The 15,595-nt window shown below is 42.3% G+C and overlaps 1 protein-coding gene across 6 annotated transcripts in view; it reads right to left on the bottom strand.

The window, feature by feature from the left end:
• The window catches only part of ELMO1 (engulfment and cell motility 1), a 584,323-nt gene that overhangs the window by 12,361 nt on the left and 556,367 nt on the right, over window positions 1–15,595 (bottom strand). For all 6 annotated transcript variants that reach the window (XM_025378540.1, XM_025378539.1, XM_025378538.1 and 3 more), the window contains 2 exons: window positions 12,500–12,607; window positions 4,839–4,921 (listed from right to left, as the gene is read on the bottom strand). In XM_025378540.1, coding sequence (XP_025234325.1) covers window positions 4,839–4,921; window positions 12,500–12,607 — 191 coding nt within the window. The remainder of the gene's footprint in view (window positions 1–4,838; window positions 4,922–12,499; window positions 12,608–15,595) is intronic.

The raw sequence follows: 15,595 nt of genomic DNA, 5'->3' as shown, positions 1-15,595 counted from the left end.
TTAGAGGATGCTGTTCACATGAGCAAAGGCCCTTGTGCCTTTTCAGACTGTTTCCTCCTCTTGGAAAGTCTTCTCCTCACTTCTCTGCCTGGCCAATTCCTTTTCAAAAGCTAGATCAGATGCCATTTCCGGCATCGGCCTTTCTCAATTCTTCCAGGCTCCCTCTGTGTTTAATTTTTTTTTGGCATAAACATATTGAATTGTAATTGCATATTTAAATATAAATCTTATCTACTGGACACCTAGGACCAGAGGCCAGGTCATATTTATCTTTGGATTCCTGGCACCTAGGACAAAGGAGATGCTCAATACATTGCTGAATGAATGAATGAGTGGATGATGAATGAAGTAAATGTGAATAAAGGGCTTTCTGGCTAAGACCAGGATTTCCAAACTGATGCAAGGACATCAGCTTCAGTAGAATATGCTTCTTATTTCAGGTTTAAGCACCACACTAGAAAAACAAATGCTTAATTCTGGCAAATAGGAAGATGGAAGCTTCTCATATACCAAATACACTCCTATCTGAATCAATGAATCTTTACTCTGGTGGTTTCATGTTGACTGTTGAACTAAAAGCCCCAAATCCAGTCAAACAAGTACCAAGAATGCCCACCTTAAAGCACACAGCCACAAACCAGCTTATCTTTATAGAGTTTGAATTTAGAATCCTTAATCCTTGTAAATCTAAACCTTCCAACTGAATTTCCATCTACTCATGGCAATTCTTTTCAAGTCTCAATGAAAACTTTTCTGATCCCTGTGTGAAGAACCCAGCATTTCTTGTCTCCATAAAAATGTGCCTGCTGCACTGACCTCTGTTAAACAGAGTAGACTCTAAGCTCCAGAAAGACAGGACCCCGGCTACCCCATTTACATCCTATGCTATTTCAGGCACTCCCATGCTGGCTGACTGGATGACTGACTACATGAACAAATGCCTCTGCAGCAGACACCCCAAGGGAAAGGACCAATTTTCTTCTTTCTGTTCTCAGGGCCCTGCTGGGAACATCAGCAGAGACTGAGTGGGTGAGAGGATGATCAGTTACCAACACTCTGCCATTAACGAACTATCTCCTTTACTGATGCCAATGTCTCAGTTTGCCTTCCTTGGTCATTAAGTTAACCATGGGTCTCATGGCACAAAATGTCAAAAGCTGTTCCACAGCTGGAAACACTGTCCAAAGAGCCAGCAATTTGCCTTGGTTATCGTCCATCCACTGTGCACTGACAGACCTCTTATGAACACATTTTGGTCGATTCTCCTTTTAGGCTGCGGGTCCCCCTTTCCTACCCAGAAATCCCAGAGGTAGACAGGGGGGCACCTCTGGAGTACAGGGAAAGGGGTGTGGGTTGGGGGGTTCAGCAGGTAAAATTGTGGCTTTCCTTCTGCCTTTTGATATTTTTGCTTGATGACATGGTATATATGAATGCTATTAACATTGCAAGACAAGTAAATTCCATATATTTGCCAATTAAAGGGCCAGGCTGCTTGAAATTCTGCTAGTATCATCCCTCATGTCAGACTGGAAGGGCCCAGGGTAGCTAGAAATATGGGCCAGTGAGTCCCAGGAACTAGCCTCTATTTGCAGTCTTATCTGTTTACAGCAGCGTACTCCATCCATCCATCATCCTCCAGCTGTCCATCCATCATCCATCTATCCATCATCATCCATCCTATGTTTTATGAGTGTCATGACAATACGTGAAAAATAAAGGTTGCAAAACATCATTTACTCGGTTTTACTTTTTTAGTCTCCTTTAAGTAGAGAGGAGTCTGATACAAGAAGGCCAAATATACTACCTCACATGTTCAAATGAAATCATCTCCACATCTGTTATATTGGTGACTCTCATTTTTTTCTTGGTTGGCCAGGCTAAAAGTTTATCAATTTTATTCATCTTTTCAAAGTACCAGTTTTTGGTTTTGATTTTCTCTACTGATTTCAGTTTCATTGACTTCTACTCTAAATTTTATTATTTCTTTTTTTTTTCTGCTTGCTTTAGGCTTAAATTGCTCTCCTTTCTTAGTGTCCTAAGGTGGAAGCTTTATTGATTTTAGTTATTTTTTCTTTTCTAATGTAGTCATTCAATGCTATAAATTTCCCTCTAAGCACTGCCTTCACTGCATCCCACACATTTTGGTAAGCTGGATTTTCATTTTATTTAGTTTGAAACATTGTGCAATTTCTCTTGGGAATTCTTCCTGGAACTGTGGGTTATTTAGAAGTGTGTTGTTAAATTTCTAAATATTTGGGGGATTTTCCAGCTGTCTTTCTGCTACTGATTTCTAGTTTAATTCCACTGTGATCTGAGAACATACTTTGTATAACTACTATTCTTTAAATTTTTTAAGACATGTTTTACAATCCAAAACGTGGTCTATCTTGGTGAATGTTTCCTTTGAGCTTGTGAAGGATGTGTATTCTGCCGTTGCTGAGTGGATTATTCTATTAATATCAATTAGATCAAGCTGATTTATGGTGCTGCTCAGGTTATCAATATTCTTGATTTTCTGCCTGCCTGGTGTATTGATTACTGACTGAGGGATGTTGAAGTCTCCGATATATTAATAGTAATGAATTTGTCTATTTCTCCTTTCTGTTCTATCAGTTTCATAACTCATGTATTTTGATATCTTCATGTTAAGTTCAGACATGTTAAGGATTATTATGTCTTCTTGGACATCTGACTTTCCACATTCCATGGTGATGGTTTGCCTTCAACCTCAGTTCTAGGATAGGTCCAAGAAAACTTGCTGATTTTCACTTTGTTCTGCTGCTTTTTTTTTTTTTTTTTTTTTTTTTTTTTTGAGACGGAGTTTCACTCTTGTTGCCCAGGCTAGAGTGCAGTGACGTGATCTCGGCTCACCGCAACCTCCGCCTCCTGGGTTCAAGCGATTCTCCTGCCTCAGCCTCCCAAGTAGCTGGGACTACAGGCGCCTGCCACCACGCCTGGCTACTTTTTTGTATTTTTAGTAGAGACGAGGTTTCACTATGTTGGCCAGGCTGTTGGTCTTGAACTCCTGACCTCGTGATCCGCCCACCTCGGCCTCCCAAAGTGCTGGGATTACAGGAGTAAGCCACCGCGCCTGGCCCACTTCTCCTTTTTGTGAGGATGGGAGCACAACTCTCAAGCTCTTTACATCTTGGGGCTGAAACAGGTGGTCCCTCCACACCTATTTTACATAATTCCCTGTCTTTATTTAGCACACTTGAACTCTGGCAGGTTGCTATTTTTCCAGGTACACCCTTCCTGGTCTTCTCTGGGTTGCAGACTCCCAGACCCCTATTATTGCCAATTTCTCCACACTGTTTCCAGCTCAGCCCCAAGTGTTATGTAAACGTGGGGACCTTCTCGGCTGAAGCAAACCAGTGCTCTCCGAGATTGTGGAGAGAATACCTGACATGGGCAGCATATGGTAATCCTGGCTGGTGTTGAAGAAAGTCTGCCCCACAAGAGGCGAACCATGAAAACTGGAGATTTGCTGCTAAAGCTAAGGATGCTTCTCTAATCTGCTCAGCTATAGAATCTCTGTCTCCCCACAGCATGCAGAAGAGAGAAACGGAAACCCCCGTCGGTGCTGTGTAACAGAGAGGCCACAGATCCTGGCCTCTTGGGCATACCCTGCCATCAGTATGCTTGCGAATCAAATGCGTTACATGACAGTGCTGTGCTGGGCTCAACAAAGTAGGAGTTCCCATGGAGTTGAGGTGAGTTATACTTATAGAACTTAAGAAGGAAAGATCTTACAATCAGCCTCTTCAGCTGCATCCCCTGCCCTCTGCCTTCCTGAACAGTATTTTCACAGCACTTTTGTTTTTCCTTAACTATAGATAGGGCCATCCTGCAAAGAACTGGATTCTCTTTGTCTTATAACAATAGAAATTACAGAGTGGAAACTATTTATTTTAACTCTGATTGGTAAATAGATTGTATATCATTTTAGTGTCCCTCTTAGACACTGACACTGGAAATAAAGATGCAATCTATTGCTCTATGTGACATTTTTGGTACCAGATTATCTGGGTACTCCAGATAATCTGGATACTTTTGTTCATTAATGGTATAGATCACAAGATTCTAAGAGGCATAAACAAAGAACTGGCTCCCTGATGGCCTCTCCAGCAGGCAAGAGAAATTCTTTTATCTTTTCAAATAATGTTCCCTCCTGTGCCCTCTGTAATGGAATGATAATGGAATGGTTGGTAAACTAGGAGGGGATGGTGAAAGGTATTGCAGTATGAAAGGTATTGCAGGGCTTAATACACACCTCTGGGAAAATTTTCTCCTTCAGTCTGAGTTGGAGATATTTCACAGCCTACTTTCCACAATGCTGAAGGGTATCAGGCCTTTAAAATTTTCTAAGATGCTTTGAGTCAGCTGCTCTCTGCCTGTCCTAGGCTTCGCTGAGAGCCCGGGGAGGATATTAAGAGCATGATTACAGCAGGAGAAAATGAAAGATGTTGGGGTGGAAGTTGGAGAAGGGAGAAATAAACATAAATGGGGGAGGTGAGGAGAGGCCCAGGGAATGGATGGATGAGCAGAGGGGGCTCAAGAGAGGACAAAGTGACAATAGTAAGGGCAATTCTCAGGGTTGGAAGTAGACAGGAAGTGAGAGAATGGAAGAGATGGTGAGCATCAGAAAAGTCATCAGGAAGAGAAAGAATGAGGGTAAGAGATATAAATGGAATCGGGACAGGAAACAGGAGAGCTGAGTAAGAGAGGTGTGTCGGAACACATGCACACACACAAACACTGCTATAAAGGAGGGCTGGGCTGGCTGCAGTTGCTGACTGCATTGGGCAGAGTTATTTGCAATAATCTGGAAATCATACCTTGTTTTGTTTAAGGGCACCTTTCTCTTTCATATGAGGGCAGTCCTTTCCCGTCACCACGGCTTTGATATCTGCCACCGGCACTGCAATTCATAAAAGAAAATGCAAGTAACTACACCATGTGAAAGCTTCAATGTCAATAAAGAAGCAGGACTAAGCACTGGGTCCGCTACTGTGGTTGTCATTCCCAGAAACTACTGCAAAAAGAGAAAAGAAGATTGTGGAAAAGAGGAAGAGAAGCCAGGTACTGTCCCAGGACTAGAAACTAAAATATATCTTATATTCTCATAAAAAGCATCCCTGGGGAGAAAGAACTTGCTTGTAAGCTGAATTTGGTTCAGTGAAACAAAGACCTATAAAAAAACACCCATCATAGTACTGTTTGAAGTGATGGCATTAGAAGCAGCAGTAGAAATAACAGTGACCGTAGTAACAACAGTGATACTCATACTGATATTACGGAGGGCTCCTGTGTGACAAGAGCAATGCCAAGTGCTTTACATATATCAGTATCTCTTGCTATAGCATTTGCATCTATTTAGTTTCTGAGTTTTTGGATAATGAGAGAAAGCAGCCCTCCCTCAAAAAATTTATCCAACTCTAAATAGTTCTGAACTCTCACTCTCCAAAATCTCTTTCTCTGCCATCTCATTAATTCTGTAAAGCAGGTTTTATTATCCCTGTTTTACAGACAACAAAACTAAACTCAATTAAACAAAGGGAGAATTCCTTTCTGATACAGGATTCTGGAAATAATGCAGTTAGACAAAATGATGTTATCTTATGTCTTACTCTGGAGTTGGAGGAAGATAAGAAAAGATATGGAAGGGTTTGCGCACTTAAAACTTTTGTTAAGATCAGGTGAAAGAGGCTGGGAACAGTAATTGGATCATGCCTGTAATTCTAGCACTTTGAGGGGCTACGGCAGGAGGACTGCTTAAGGCCAGGACTTTGAGACCAGCCTGGGCAACATAGGGAGACCCTGTCTCTACAAAAAATGAAATGAAAATAAAAAATTAGAAACAAAAAGATCAACTGAAAGAAAGAAGGCAATAGGATGGTTTGGAACCTTAATTTAAAGTAATGCAAAGTCATCTGCCCCTCTCCAATCCCTAACCCTCCAGCCCCATATGGGTTTATGAATCAAGGTATGCACACTGGCTAGTGTGGCTTTACCAAGAATTTGGGATATGTGGGAATGCCAAGTAATCAATTCCTTAGACTCTCTTAATGATGAAGATGATGAGAGATTTCATAGTTAAAGCTCACATCTTTTTATTGGGCAACTGGGTTGTAAAGGTGAGAGATAAGGATAAAATTACAGAATACCTAGAATATTAAAACAATAGACAGGAAGGCCTCAAAAGCTAACATTTTCCAGGTACCCTAAAATTGCTAAGAATTTGGTCCATATCTGTTGACACTCCTAGAATATTAAAACAATAGACAAGAAGGCCTCAAAGGCTAACATTTTCCAGGTGCCCTAAAATTACTAAGAACTTTGTCCATATCTGTTGACACTCCTAGGCCTCTCTGTAACCCTAAGAAGAGTGGGGTTGTGATGAATCCTCCAGGAATCTCTGTAGGTTCCCCTGCCATATCTCACCACATCTTGCAACCTGATTCTGGACCCTTCTGGTAGACATTACTTGTAGTTATGAATAGCTGTCTCTCCTTTCCTTCTGGACACATAGAAAACTACACTTCCCAGCAACCTTTGCAGTCAGGTCATGTGATTAATTTTAGCCAATGAAATGTGAAAGGAAATGCTACTTTTCTAGGTGGAGGCCCTCCATTCTGTCTTCCCCTGCCGCAGAAACTGAAGGAGTGACCTGTTCCATCCAGATGGCACAGGAGAGGCTCAGGGAATGGATGGATGAGCAGAGGAGGCGCAGGGAAGACAAGGTGACGATAGTCAGAGGGCAATTCTTAGGGCTGGAAATAAACAGGAAGTGAGAAGATGGAAGACATGGTGCACACTGGTCTGTGTTCCTGAGTGACTATATGGAGCAGCCCTTTGCCAACCTGTGTATGTTGTATAACGTGAGTGAGAAGTAACTTTTTGTTGTGCAAGCCATGGAGATTTTGGGGTTGTTTATCCCTGCAGCACATGGTAGCAATATAGCCCCACCTGACTGATCTCAGATCCCTTTTCTGCCTCTTTGCCTGACCCCCTTGGGGTTGGCATCTTCCTGTGGGTGGTCTCTGTGATTCCTGAACCCACCTTTGACCATGAACACTGACTTACTTCTCCTCAAATCCATTTTCATAATCAAGAACTGGCCTCCTTTCCCTCAGTAGCTGATCTGGCTGCCTAATCCCTACCCTAGGAAGGGACATTTGGATACTCTGGGAAGTTGGCTAACTTTCCAATGGAAAACCACCATTGAAGGGAATGTGATATAGTCAACAAACTCATTCTAAAAAACGTTCTCAAGATTCAAATAGAGTTTGAGTCACAAGTGCCTTGTAGAAAGTTTTTGTGTTATAATATACAGCATGGACCATGAACTAGAGAGAGTGTCCACAGTCTACAATTGGTAAGTTAGCCCTTAGCTTTGAAAACCCATTGTATGGAATGTGATAAGAGTAACACCATAGTCTGTCCTGGGGGTGGTCTTCAGAATCTCTAACAGAAAGGCTTCCAAGGAGAAGAGTCACTTTTTCACTAGGTTTTGTGGAAGTACATGTATATTTTTTAACATGCATTGTCCCTTGTCCTAGAGACCAGCTGCTACATCATTCATAGGATTATGACTAAAAGGAAAACAAAAAGTTCTAAAAATACAGTGTAGCTTTTAAAGGTTGCTTTTTGCATAGTTTGTCTCTAGATGCACCAGAAGATTAGGCATTGGAAAGGCTCAAATGCTGGCCTCTCTATTCTCATGAGCAGAAACAGAGGGGTCAGACCCATATCTCCGGAATCTACACTCTAAGGAGACCACAGGGAGCTCTTGATGACTTCAAAGCCAGGCTAGCATTTTGATGAGGCCTTTTTTAGGGAAGCACTATAAAGAAGGGGGGTCCAGATCTGTGAGAATCAGGGTCACCAGTGAAGAACGAACCCTCCCGCCACATTTACCCCCTGGGGCATGGCCTCATTTCTTTCTATGCTTTTTATAGTTTGAGCTGGGTTGAGACCATCTTAATTCAACACTCCTATTTTACAGATGGGAAGACTGACCCTAAAGGGAGGAAATCAATTATGCAATGACACAGAGCTAGGCTAGTAGGGGAAAAGAGCTGGGTTTAGTGATTCTTCTTCCACTCCATGTTCCCTTGTTAGGCCATGATTTCTCCCTTTGTAAGGGGCCAGCCCCCTAAATCATGCTGAGCACAGCCCTAAATGTAGTTATCACTTCAGATGTTCAGGAAACTCTTTGATTGCTAATACCCGTGGAAGGAAGTTTAATTGTGATTTAAAACAAAACTACTACTGAAAAAGCAAATGTGGCCACCCACGATGAAAACAGTTTCAGCTTTCATCACTGAGATCCAAGTTCAGGCAGAAACCATTCAGAGGAAGTAGCTAGGAAGGCTTGAGCTCTTGCTGTGTGCACAGCTCCGTAGTAGAAGCTCCTGTGGGTAGAAATATGAGGAGGTACAGGCTGATCCCAGGATAGCTGCATGAAGAATCTGGTCTCTTTGGCCAAGCAGATCAGCCACATGACATGGAATGGTGGGGAGAGATGTGCCTTTGGAATCAGAGTGCCAGGGTTTGAATTCTACATCCACTAACCTCCTCTACTACTTTGGGCTTAAGTTTTCAGAACCTCAGTTTCCTTGTCTGCAATGTGTAACTCTAACATTATCTATCCCATATGGTTGCTCTGAGAGTTAAATCCTGATGCTGGAGCTGAGATCACTGTTGATTTTTAATCTAGGCAGTACACAGTAGTGGGTGAAAATCTGGGCCATGGAGTTAGACAGTTACATTCAGATCTTTGCTTTACTATTTACTAATCTTATGACTTTGAATAAGTTACTTAATCTTTCTGTATCTCAGTTTCCTTTCTGTAAAATATGGACAATATTATCTACCTCTTTAGGTTGTTGAGAATAATTTACGTAAAGCCCTTAGCATAGGGCCTGGTATATAGTAAGCACTCAATAAATGCCATTTGCAATTATTCCCATTATCAATAATCAGATAATGTTAATTCTGTAGATGGAGGGACCTGAATTATTCTGTGTGCTTTGGTGACCCAAATTGCCTACGGTGCCTCTCTGTGTTGCTGCTCTCCGCATCCACTGGAGCAGGCTTAATCTCCGCATGGGCGGGTGAGCCAGCACTTTCCTCCCTGCCCCCTCTGATGTGGGAGTGAGGAATGCTGGCCTAGATTCTTTCAAAGGGAGGCAGTGAGGAACCCAGGGCATGGCTGCAAAGCAATGGGGTCCTGTGTTTGTTGGGGGCTATGACAACCTGTAAGTCAGCTTGGGAGGGATATGGGGAAGGTGGGGCTGTAAGAAGATGTCGATTTTCAAAGGCCAAGTTTCCTGACAAAGAAAAGCAACACAAAATGAAAGATTTCCTAAAGCTTTGGAGAAGACAGCCGAAGAGGCACCCTCAATCATGTGCACTGTCTGTATTAAGAAAACTCCATTTTACTATTTGATTTATCAATAGCTCAGTATTCAGCACTGATTAACTCAAGGGGCGCAAGACGATCTCTGCCTTGGTCTCAAGAGAGGGCAATGGTACATGGCAAGAGCAATGACACTGAACATTAATTAAAGGCACGACTCATTTTTCCAGTGGAATGGGGTTTCTGACTTTTAAGGGTTCCAAAAGGTGGCTATTTTGCTCTAGGCAGAATGCAGAATTGGAATTAAATGCAAACCAAGGTGGCAGGCCTGCAGCAAGAAACCTCAGCTTCCTAGGCCGGTTTTTTTTTTTTTTGTCTCAGGCACAGTATTGCTTCATTTCAACTCATTACATGAGTATCCCCATTTCTCTAGCACATACGTGCAGAAGGATACAATCTTACTAGTACACACACACTCTCTCTCTTTCTCTCTCACACACACACTCTCCCACAAGGTGTGGATAAATACTTGTGCAGATAAATAGATCCGCACAAGTATGCAATCTTAGTTCATCATGCAATGGATAAACTTTTTTGGAGCAGCTCTTTGGAACTTCATTTCAGAGGAAAACAGTTGCTAAGAGTTTTGGAGGCATGGTCAGGAGGGGCTATCACAACCCCTTCAAGAACCAGCCTTGCTCAGTGGCCACTGTGAAAAGCTGTGTGGAGATTTGCAGCTGTGGCCTTGCTCTCCTGAACTCACCCTGGCAAGTCGGCTCTCCCTGGCATCAGCACCTCTGGTTCCAGGTTAGTTATTTTCACCCTGGAGTCTTGGGGGTGAGGGTCTTAGCAGAGCTGGGGGACATCAGCTTGTGGGCAAGACCAGGAACTGCCCCTACACAAGGCTTTGTTGCTGTGGCTGCCAATTTCCTAGGTAGCTGGCCATTTAGCATGGGGGTGCTGTGCTAACACCTGGTAAACCTGTCAGTCAAGTGCCTATCTTTGGGTTGAGAAGTGATTACATCCCTGTAAACACGGGGCTAAACACTATGTCCTGTTAGTGGGAGAGCAGATTCACTGGACCATATGGGGAGTCAGGTTGTGTTTGTTCTGTCCTGACCACTTTTCCCCTTGTGACAGGTTAAGAATGGGGCTGTGGGGCCCGGACCTCCTGGGGAGCTGCTGTTTGTTTCAACCAACAATAACCTCTAACTCTTTCTGTTTAACCACTGCAGAGCAGTGATTCCAACTGCAGAGCAGTGATTCCACATCGCTGGGCTCTGGTCAGTTCCTAGTTCACAGGGGAGTTCACACCAGTGAGATTTTCACCAGTTAATAGCAAATGCAGAAAAATGAGGACACTGGTGTGAGTTTTTCAGCGAGCTAATTTAGTTTAGCAGAGGGGACTGTCTTTTATCTAAGATTAGGTCCTTCTTACTTTTTATTTTCTTGTAATTGAGGGTCCTTTCTTTCATGAAAGGGTTGTGATATTAAACTTTAGTTAGATTTTATTTTTTTAATATCCTTTGTTTTTTTGGCCCAAGTTAAAAGTTAGCAACATACTATTAATTTACTTAAACTTTTTTTTTTTTTTTTTTAATTATTAGTGAAAGCCACGTTTGGGGAATCACAAAATGTGCATGTCAGAACCGCCTGGAACATCTGTTAAAACAGAGATGGCCGGTCCCCACCCACTTAGTTTCTGATTCAGCTGGGCTGGGGATGGGGTCTGAGAATGTGCATTGCTAAGAAGTTCCGAGGTGATACTGCTGTTGATGTTCCAGGGACCACGTTTAGAGAATCACTGCTCTATAGCTTGGCCAAGGTGGGGTGGGGAAGGCTTGAACTGTAAAGGGAGGATCCTCATTTACAGGTAGAGGCCCAGGACACCCCTAACTCCTGCCCCAAAGCAGGGAGGCATAGACAGTGTCCCAAGGCTCTCTGTAGCAGTGGATTTCAGATTTCTTTCTGTAAACCCTGACTTAGGGAGCCAATAATGTGGGCTGGGAAGAAAGTTCTCCTATGAAAGAAAACAAGATCGTTTTCTGAACTAAATGACACTACAAAGACCAGACTGTCCCATTTTTAAGCTGGAGGAAGAGTGAATGTTCCAGGCTGTCTGCCTAAGATGTCAGCGCAGAGTCTGAATGTGTCAGGAAATTTCCCACTCATGGGTTATTTTCGCCTTCAATGGCCGTGAGTTGTAAGGAAGGCAATCCAGATTTGACTTCCATGGGCCCCAGGGTGACAGGACAGAAGGTGTGAGACTCTGGGTAAGGACTCTATCTGGGACACGCTTATCTGAATACTGCAAGGTCAAGGTGACTTTTAAAGGTTATTTAAAAGTGCTCTGAATGTTTTCTCCCTCTCGGATTTTTCTACCTGGGATATCCTCTGAGGCTACATTCATTTTATCTCATTTCTCCTCAAATTAATTTATCACCCTTGTGTATTTCAGTGTTTCTATAATACTTGTTTAATTTGTATGGCTAACACTGTCAAAATAACCTGGCACCTGGTTCCGTGTGGGGCTAAAAGAATCCTGCACATTACTGTCTCTTCAAAAGCATGCATGTTAAAACAGACAACATACAGAAAAAGTCAAAAAATATACAAGAGAAATATTTAGCAAACAGTAGAGGTAACTGATCATCATTTTCAGTGTCTTTGAGGGAAACTAGCTATATTTGGACCTGCCATTAACTCTGTGTCATAACTATGGGATACAAAAAATTGTAAAGAATAAATGTTGTAGGGGTCAGACATATAAATTATGAAAATAAGAAATTATTATGGGTTTCAGAAAAAGACAACTGACAGAGTCAGGTTTGTATTGGTTTTGCTCCTTGACACAGCACCTGGATAAACAATGTAAAAAGCGGACATTTGAACCCCAAGTTTACGTCTTTCAGTGAAGATACCTTTGCATCCATTTTACATTCTCCCCTGTTCAGTTCCAAAGCCCAAGTCCATCCAGGCCTTGCACTTGATGAGATGGCTCAGGCCAAGACTTACAACTAGATGAGATGTGTTCAAAGGGCTTACTTAGGCTGATAGTTTCGCTGCATGATATATTGTGATTAGGAAACAACCAATGGACCAACACTCAGGCCTCTGCCAAGGAGGGCTACTTACGTTTGTCCTGCAAGGAATCGTGAGGCACTTCTCCCTGAGGACTCTCTTCTAAGTCTCCGTAATGCAGGACTTTGTGATTTGGCGAAAGCCGACAATACCAAAACTTGTCTGAGAGAAAAAACACAAGTTTACAAGGTAAGTGATTCTGGTTTATAGAATGCTAGCCTGGTTATTTCTTAATACTCTTGCCTAGAGGAAACAAGCAGTTCATCTGATTTTAAGTCCTGAGGAAAGATGAATTCTAGGGCCCTGCACAGTAACTTCCCTTTTGAGTTTGATATTTACTTATCACCTGTCCTGCTTGCTATACATTTGGTAACCCCTAGTAAAGTCATCGATCCCTTCAAGCTCAATAGCAATAGATTTTAGGAGGTGGTGGTTTCCAGAGGGTATTTTATCACTAATGATAACCACCATGGGAACTGCTCCATATTCATTTACAGACAAAAGCAGGAGGGAGATGTAGAAAAAAACAGATTTCTCAGAATGTTTCTGCTTCCATCTTCCTCTCTGAGAATTTCAGACTGTTGAGACAGTTGTGTCCAAGGCCATATTTTAGCTGATACAACAAACCCCTACCCTAGCCGACCACACACACATTAATCATGAACGAATTGTTAGGAAACTGGTGATACACACGGTGGGTGGGATTCATGAGGAATTCATCTAAATAATTCAGGGATTTAGCTACAGAATGGGGACATGCACAATCATTCTCCTCTCCAATTCCCAGAATTTGCTTATCTGGATAGGCATGACCAGGGGATTAGGGTCATTCTTATAAACAACTTCCTCAACTTTACTGCCTCAGTCTCTCAAAAGTGAGAAGAAATTTTGAGTAAGCCTATGAGGCAGGAAGAAAGAGGCAAAGAGCACTTTTTATAGATTAGGGACTTGAACTGTGACAGCAATGCTCGTGCAGCTGTCTCCTCCAGGAAGCCCCCTTTGATCCCTGCAGCTGAAGGGCCTCTCCCCATCCTCTGAGATGTTCTAGAGTCTCCTTTGCACCACCAGTTTGGCTTGGACTGGCAATATTGGAGCCTAATGTTAACACCTTAGTATTTCCCACTATCTGCTACAGACCCTAGGTAAGCAACTTGCCCTTGAGGGTGTATTGTGAACAATACTGATAGGAGAAGAGGACTCCAGCCCTGACAGTGTGGAAGACTCTCAGTCTCTCTGTTGACAGTCACTGTCTTCATAATTGCAATGTCCCAATCTCTTGGCAGTGTCTGACACATAAAAGTTGCACAGTTGGTGTTGGCTAAGCTGATAAATGAAGACCCAAGGGGACCTGATCAAAATGCCTAAGGCAAGAAGTGTCTGTCACCTACAAGCCCCTTTGCGCCACTGTGCGGTTGGTACCCTTTGAGGCCTTGGCCAAGTTACCTCATTATTGTGCCTGAAATATAATTTGTTTTGAAGCCACTCTGACTAAAAAGCTCTTCATTATATTTTAAGAAAAGTGGTTTTCTCTCTAAAATTGCTGTCACTGCAAACCCATGGTTTAATTATGATTCTTTTAATAGAAATAGAAGTTTTAAGAATGGAAGTAAAAGCCACACAATGAACAAAGAAAATGCCCAAATTTGATCCACAAAAGGAGAGCGTCTCTGTGATTCTTATCTTCCTTGTCTTTAAATAGGGTTTGAGAATTCCGAAGCATAGTCAGAATACAGCAATCCATAGATTTAAAGGAATCTGAACTCTGGTGGAAAAAATTGAGCAGGAAAAAGGTCATTTAACAGCTAGGAAAACATTTGAAATTGCTAAGTTTCAAAATTATGCTATATATATACCAAACATGGGTCATTTTGCTGGGAGAGCATTTCAAAGGGAGAAAACAGTTACTCTCTGAGTAATCCACAGACATTTAAATTAGGCAAATGTGTACTTATGGGTTTTCCATGAGGACAGCAACTTTGGGAATTTGACTTGTAACTCACAACAGGAATTGTGAATTTCAGAGCAGGAGGCAATGGCTTTCTGAACGTCAACCGTGCTGTTGGGGGCCTGTGGCAGCTGCCTCTCCGCACAGGTTCTTTCCCCTGCCCTATGTGGCTGTGATGATCAGAAAGCCAGCTGGAGAAATCTGCCATAAAGTTTTCCTTTCCTTGCTGCATCTAGGTGATATGTTTGGCTAAGTGAGCAACTAAAGGGTGATAGAGGAAGACAGTGAGAAGTGGTACTTGGACATGCTGGCCTTATTGTGAGTTAGATCTTAGCCTGTGCTTTATAGGAATCCCTTACTTCTCGAGCTGGGTTAAGTAAACTCTAGGGGTCAGCAGTGGGACTTGAAGCCAAGCCAATGTGTCACAATCAAACAAGAGCAATGACACTCAATTGATTTTTAGGAGAGGAATTAAGAAATTTAACTGGTGCACAGTGTAATACAAACATACATTATTGTAGAGTAAATTGCACAGCTTAATATTCACATGTAAGATATATTGATTTGTAAGATTTCAAAAATTTTGCTGCTCTACTTTCAGGATAAATTTGTTTATCCAATGAATACTTGCTGCATGGCTGTCTACAATGCACACAGCACTCTACTTGGTGTAGTGAAACATCTTTAGAATGGAAGGCAGACATGAAAGACAAGGCCAAGGAGCTCAAGGAAAAGGAGCTCCCTCAGTTCTTCATGGCAGCTAAGAGAGAAAGATGTTGTTTCCCAGGTCTGGGAAGTAGGAACTGGGACAAATCAGTAACTCTGGCTAGCCTATGGAGAAAAAGAGGAATGCAGAAATCTCTTGTGCAACATATTCTTACATTCGGAAATGATTATAGAACAGTGGCTATTTATCAGAGTTTCAAGAGGGAAAACAGCCATCTTCCTTGCAAAGTTGCAGTTGATGTTTGTTTAAAGAAAACCCAAAGGGTCTGCAGCAGACAGACCTTCCTCCTTTCCAGAGCTTAAATTCCCTTGACTTGTATGACACCATCTTGTCCTGGTTTTCCTCCTACCTCTGTTCTCTTATCCTATACAAGTTTCTTTTCTTCTGTCTACTACTAAAATGATAAAAAGCAAAAAGATCGGTACATCACAGATATAAGTGATGTGTTCCACTCCTCCCCACCAATTAGAAAGTCTTG

Source organism: Theropithecus gelada, chromosome 3 (assembly GCF_003255815.1).
Source record: "Theropithecus gelada isolate Dixy chromosome 3, Tgel_1.0, whole genome shotgun sequence".
NCBI lineage: Eukaryota > Metazoa > Chordata > Mammalia > Primates > Cercopithecidae > Theropithecus > Theropithecus gelada.
Note: the sequence above shows the minus strand (reverse complement) of the source record. Positions and strands in the feature narration are given on the sequence as shown.